This window comes from Dendrobium catenatum, unplaced genomic scaffold (assembly GCF_001605985.2).
Source record: "Dendrobium catenatum unplaced genomic scaffold, ASM160598v2 fragScaff_scaffold_974, whole genome shotgun sequence".
NCBI classification, from domain to species: domain Eukaryota; kingdom Viridiplantae; phylum Streptophyta; class Magnoliopsida; order Asparagales; family Orchidaceae; genus Dendrobium; species Dendrobium catenatum.
This window is the reverse complement of record NW_021319436.1, coordinates 2,477,658-2,484,231: the sequence shown is the minus strand read 5'-3', so window position 1 is coordinate 2,484,231 and position 6,574 is coordinate 2,477,658. Positions and strand designations below refer to the sequence as shown.

The window sequence follows — 6,574 nt, the reverse complement described above, 5'->3', positions numbered from 1 at the left end:
TTACATATTGAAGTTCTTCCCATTGTCATGCAAAGATGAGAGGAAGACTCTAAAACCCTAATTTTGTCATCATTCATGATTTTCTCCTAATTATTTGAAATCCATTTCATAAAACTTTGCCTCATCATTCATTCATGTTCAACTATATATATATATATATATATAGGTGTCAAAACATGTTGAAAGGTCTAGCTCAGGTCTGACCCAAATTGACTTGACTCGAAGATGGTCAACTTGAACTCGTCCTGTTTAATAAACACTCAAAAATACAAACTCAAACCCGACCCCAATAGTAATCCGAATGACCCATATTCGACTTATTAATTTGTTTTGGTTTTAAACTTTTTTTTATAACTTATTAACTATAAAATTTAAAATATTTGATAAAAAAAGAAAATTATACCTATAAATAAAAAAAAATTAAGGAAAAAAAGATATTAAATGGGTTAAAAATATATATGTTTGCAAGTCCACCCAAACCCGAATTTTTTAAGTTGGGTTCAGATCTGATTGGCGAATTTGGTAATTAATTTATGACACCTCTAATCGATAAGTCATCAAATTCACATATATTAGGCATGAATCTTGAGGCATATTTGCTAATTGGCAAATAAAATACATGATATTGTAGATATTGATGTCACAAGTCTAATGCATGTGATAGATCAAAATTTTAATAGTTTGGTTGGGAAGAATAACTCTTAAAAAAATTACCACTCGGGGCCATAAGAAAATTATGACTAAATTAATGATTTTTTTTTTAAGTAGTCATACAATTTTCCATTAATGGATTACAAAGTAGAGGTCTGTGGAGGTCGCAATGACCCTTAAGAGTATGAAACTTATCAAATAAACTACAAAATAGATCGATCCATCACTGCCTAGCTTGGGTGGGATCTTCTTGGTTCAGTTCTTTTGGACCTATTTAGGCCTTGAATCAAGTGGTCTTCATGCCCATGGATTCATCTTCATAAGGCATTCTCTAGTCGAACGTTAAACATGTGTATGACATCGTTCGGTCGCTCCAACCGAACGAAAAAACTTCTGCTATTTGCTTGCAGGTGAACAGTGTGACGTCAATATTGACGTCGCATTATTCAACAGGTATATGTTTTTATTTTAATTCAAAAAATTGGTTATTATTAATTTTAAAATTTTAAGTGTAGAAATTTGTTATTAATAATTAAGAAATAATAATTGAAAATCAAATTATTTTTTAGGAATTAAAATATTATATGTAATTTTTATTTTATTAAATAAATATTTATTTACTTAGGACATAGTAATTTTCCATATTACTTAGAAAATACATAATATATTTAATTCAAGAAATTGATAAATATAAATATATGATTAAAAATATAAAATAAATTATGAGAGAATATATTAGGAAAATTCTCTTTTTGGTGTTAGAAAATGAAATTTGGTTGAAGATCGACAAATTAGTGCATATTGGTGTATTACTGCATTTTAGAGTGAAAAAATGAAAAATGAGTTTTTCAATTGGAGATGCCCTAAGTAGTTATTTTGGCATGTTTTTTATTGTCATTTCTAAACAACTCAAGGGAAATATAAGCTCTAATGAAAATACAGCCTATATACCAATTCCTTATTTATACCTCGGTTGCATGCTCGACTTCATTTTATATAAATTTTATTTGACTTATGTTTCATCTGGGACGAATTTCTTATTGCTTCTTAAAATAATATTTTAAATTGCTTTAAGAAGCAGTAAGAAAGCAGCCCCAAATGAAGTCTTAGGCTTCGTTTGGGACGACTTTTTTACTGCTTTCTAAAACGGAGTTTTAGTACAATTTTTTTTATTTTTATACTAAAACTCCGTTTTAGAAACCAATAAAAAAGCCGTCCCAAACGAAGCCTTAATCCCCATTAGTTATGTCACTTTATACTGTAATCAAGTTCAAAAGCTGGGCCATTCGACATAAAAGTTGGTGAAGGATGATCAACTCATACAAACCTTCAATTCCTTTTCTCCTTTATCATCAAAGAGAGACCAAGTCCTTTATTGACGAGTTCTCCCAAAAGTAAAGACAAACATAACAATTGAAGCGTGCCTATTTCTGTTACAAAGGACATCACAAGCATTGCAACTTTCAAAAGTAGTCTTCTCTCTCTCTCTCTCTCTCTCTCTCTCTCTCTCTCTCTCTCTCCCCCCTATTGTTTACAGATCACAAGGATTATATCTCTTCCATCAACTTGATCATTTGAAAATGTGTTAGAACAATACAAATAAAATTTGACTGGAAATGAAAGACATATACGCTTGAAATAGAGAATGTCATAAAGATGATATGGTTAGATCTCTCCCATAAAGTCAACACATTTACATGTTCAGAATGTTATAAAAAAAGCTTAATATAGAGAAAATGGTGGACATGGTTAGATCTCTCAATATCAAAATCTTGGATTCCAGATCTCCACTATATTGGTGAGTCAATTATGATACCATTTCTTTTTATTATATATAAAATAAAGATGATAATGCAAATGTGTTGATAGAAAAACACGTTTCTTTATAAAAAAAAAAAAATTCTTGCTGTTGATCAGAAAGTGATATGCCTTACATCATAAGCTGAAATGTGATTAGAACGTACATCTGGTCATGTTTTTCATTTTCCAAGTAATCTCACACTCTAAGCAATTAGTCTCTAACAAGCTCATAAATTTACTTTCTATATGCAACAAACCAAACACTTAGAAATAATCAAAGTACTGTGGGATTTGAAAAGGCTCATCTCTCTCCTTCTTGCTCAACTTTGACATCACCACCTTAGAATTTCTCTTGAGCAAAGCTGATCTCTGATCTTTGGGGACCTCAGGTGGCTTCACAGATCTTATCAAAGCCCAATTCACACCCTTGAAGAACTCATGCCTCTTAATCTCAACTGATCCCTTTAAACTTCCAATCCTCTTCTTTGGGTTCTTGACAAGCAACTTACTAATAAGGTCTTGTGCTCTTAACAACTCTTCCATGTCTTTTAAACCTTCCACTTTTGGGAAGCTAAGTTGTTGCTTCATAATGTTCATGATAGTCTTCTCATTATTCTCACCCTTGAATGGTGTCTTTCCATATATCATCTCATAGAGGAAGACCCCCAATGTCCACCAATCGACGGCACCACCGTGGCCGATACCGGAGATGACCTCCGGTGCGAGGTACTCATGTGTGCCTACGAATGATTTTGACCGTGCTGTGATCGGCTCAGCGACTAGCTCAGTATGGAAGAATTGACCAACTTCTTGGCTTTCCTCTTTAATATTTGCTTCTCCTGTAGGTACTGCAAGCGTCGTTCCTACATGAGAAAGCTTTGGTTTTACTTTGACCTTATGGGCTCCACCGATGCGGCCCGCACGACCTCCATAAAAGCAAGAGATCACGGGTTGCATCGGTGGCGGTACACATGAAGATGGCGTCGTCTTGATACTACTATTGACAGTAAGGGGTGCGCGAAGGAGTCTCGGTACAACCACACATTTGAAAGAGAGGTCAAAATCAGAGAGCATGATGTGCCCGTCATCCCTAACGAGCACATTCTCAGGCTTGAGATCACGGTAGACAACTCCCATCATGTGGAGGTATTCCAAAGCTAAGATGGTTTCTGCTGCATAAAACCTATTACAAGAAAGACGTAGACATATATAAACATAAATTTCCTTTATTTATAGCAAAGCACAAATCATACATAGCTCTAAATAAACTATGGAATTATATCTAAATAATTTTGTTTTATTTTTTTCATGATCATTGATTCTCTCTCTAACAAAAGCAACACATTAGCTTGCGTAGAATGCTAAATGATTTAAATGATTAAAGATATAGTAATATTTTCTGTATTAAAAGCTATAATACACTTTGATTTCACAATAAAATTATTATATAAGCAAAATCATCATTAGTTAATTTTCAAACTATAATTAACTTACTTGGCAGAAGCAACAGTGAATCGTCTTTCTGGCTGCCGTTGCCTTGCAACATACAGATCCCCACCGGGGCAAAACTCCATGACCAGACACGAGTAATGGTGAGCTTCAAACTCGGCATACAAAGTCGGCAAGAAAGGGTGGTCGAGAGATCGGAGAATTTCTTTCTCCGTCTCCGCTCGCCTTAGCTTCTTCCTAACGGCGAGGGCTTCGCGGTCGACGACCTTCATGGCGTATAAGCAAGACGAGTAGCGGGGGTCATCACGGAGCTGACAGAGATAAACGTTGCCGAGATCGCCGCTTCCGAGGCGACGTACGAGGCGGAAATGGTCGAGACGGATGCCGGAGGAGGCGGTGGAGCGGAGGCTTTTGATGGCTTCCCATTCGATTTGGTTAGATTTGTGAGGTTTGGAGGGGGAAGGGGAAGAGGAGCGGAAGCTGGAAAGGGAGCTGAAGTCGCTGAAGCGGCTGTAGCGGGACTCAACGGCCGTAAAGGAGGAGGAGGCGGAGCTCTCGTGGTCGGAATCCATGGCGGGAGAGGTTGTTGGGTGTTAGAGGTTTTTCTTTTCTCTCTCTAGAGATGGAAGGAAATGGGTACTTATTTATAGCAAAAAGGGACATATAACTATATAAGATGCTATATATATATAAACGGTGGCAAATCAATTTTTCGTTCTTATAAAAAATAATAATTCTCATTATAAACGGTGGCAAATCAATTTTTTTTTTTTTTTAAAGAATTAATGGAAAGTGTTTTTTGAGGTTTTAAATTTTAAAGTATTTTTAGGTTTCATTTATTTTTGTTTATCTCTTGAAAAAGTATTAAAAAAAAAGTATATAATTTTTTATTCATTACGTATATATTTCTTTTATGATTTTATGAGCATAATAAGAGAATATGATTCCTATTTTTAAATAATATAGTGAAAACTTAAGCAAGAATTAAACTATTAAGATTTGCATAAATTCAATTTATATGATTTTCATATTTAATATACCATTTATAACTGAAAAATATAAAAAGGAAAAATCTTCAATTGAATTAAAAAATTTATTTCAAGATGTGATTGATTGTGTTAGGTTGTTTGTTATTATTATTATTATTATTATTATTATTCAACAAAGCTTCACTCAGAAATTAAAAGCCATGTTATGATATGACAGGTTAGGTTTGTTTGTCTCTTCATGTTCTTCAACCAACATGCAAGTAACTAAGTAAGCCTTTGATGAGCTCATAGTTAAGATGCTTAGCTGAATGCTTTAGTATCAATTTGTGTGGTTTAAAAGGCAAATAAATCAGATGGCATTAATATGTGATAAGTTTAAGGTTTGTTTGAGACAATTTTTTTTATTGTTTTGTAAACTTATCGTAGAGAAAATAATTTTTAAAGGTACTGTTGTAGAAAGCATCGATCTTCCTAGCACAAAATATTTTGAAAACTTTGAAAAAGAAATAGCTAATAAACAGAAACTGTAGTTGCATGTAGTCTGAAAAGTAAAGCAGTAAGAAAATGGTGTTTGAGCAGCTTTCTTACTGTTTTAACATTAGTTTTTAGCACAAAAAATTAATGAAAATAATAAAAAAACAGTGGCAAAAAATTGTCTCAAACGAAGCTTAAGGTTTCGTTTGAGAAGACTTTCTTATTACTTCTTAAAGTAGCTTTTTTAGTATAAAAATTAAATTTTGTACTACAAAGCTGCTTTAAGAAGCAGTAAAAAAAGTCTATCAAACAAAGCCTAAATCTATTTCATCACAAAAGCTTTGATTTTGATCATTTTAGTTGTTTTAATGTGTAGTTCTTTAAGTAAAATTTGTTAATTTGTTCACTTTAGCTCACTTTGTGATTTACCAATGCATGCACTTTGTAATTTATGGCTCATCTTGTCAAGTAAAAAAAACATTTTTATTTTTCCTAAGAAATAAATGGCTTTACATCTAATTTTTTAAACAAAGAAAGTAACCCTTTAATGAGAAGCACAAGTTGGTTTTAACCTTCACAGGAAACTTGTGACACACCGGCCAAATTCAAAGGATGTTGTGAATGCTGCTTGGATTTCATAGCAACAAGAGATTGCACAGAGATGTAAAGAAGCAAAAAGAGAGGAAAAGAACAAAGGCTATTAATGCAGTGGTAATAGGGGAAGTGTTATCTATTAGTCTCTTTTATTGATAGAAATCTCAGTCTTCTGCGAAGTATCATAGGTGTCATGAGGGAACTTTTATTTGGTCCGGTCGGTCATAGGACGTAGCTCTACGTTCGGCTGCCAATAGAATCGCGACACGCGTTCTCATTATTTACCGCGCGCCCCACAAGCCGACCCGGAATGGACCCAGGATGGCTCGGTATTTCTCGATTTTACTAGGTATTGCTCTGTATTGCTAGGTATTGGTCGATTTTGCTCGGCAATAACCAATACCGAGCAAATACCGATCAATACCAAGTAATACCGAGCAATACCGAGTTGTACCGACTTTTTCTAGAAGTATATACTAGGTACAACTCGGTATTGGTCTTCACATAGCAGTATTTCTCGTTATTACCAAGCAATACCGAGCAAATACCGAGTAATAGCTCGCAATACGCGAACATAGCATTCTCGGGTTCCGGTCCCTTTGTCGGGCCGCGTGGTA

At 34.2% G+C, this 6,574-nt stretch overlaps 1 protein-coding gene across 1 annotated transcript; it reads right to left on the bottom strand.

Annotated features, from left to right (window-relative positions):
- Positions 1-2,542: 2,542 nt before the first annotated feature.
- LOC110101860 (protein kinase PINOID 2) lies at positions 2,543-4,549 on the bottom strand. Its single transcript, XM_020829934.2, has 2 exons — positions 3,946-4,549; positions 2,543-3,634 (listed from the first exon to the last, which is right to left on the bottom strand). Exons 1-2 carry the CDS (start codon positions 4,470-4,472, stop codon positions 2,716-2,718), a joined length of 1,446 nt encoding a protein of 481 aa, XP_020685593.1. The 5' UTR covers positions 4,473-4,549; the 3' UTR covers positions 2,543-2,715.
- Positions 4,550-6,574: the final 2,025 nt, after the last annotated feature.

Excerpts from the sequence above, each read along its gene's own strand:
- LOC110101860 (XM_020829934.2), bottom strand. The coding sequence starts at position 4,472 with ATGGATTCCGACCACGAGAGCTCCGCCTCCTCCTCCTTTACGGCCGTT. Across the intron at positions 3,635-3,945 it reads TTCACTGTTGCTTCTGCCAA|GTTTTATGCAGCAGAAACCA; the intron begins GTAAGTTAATTA and ends TTCTTGTAATAG.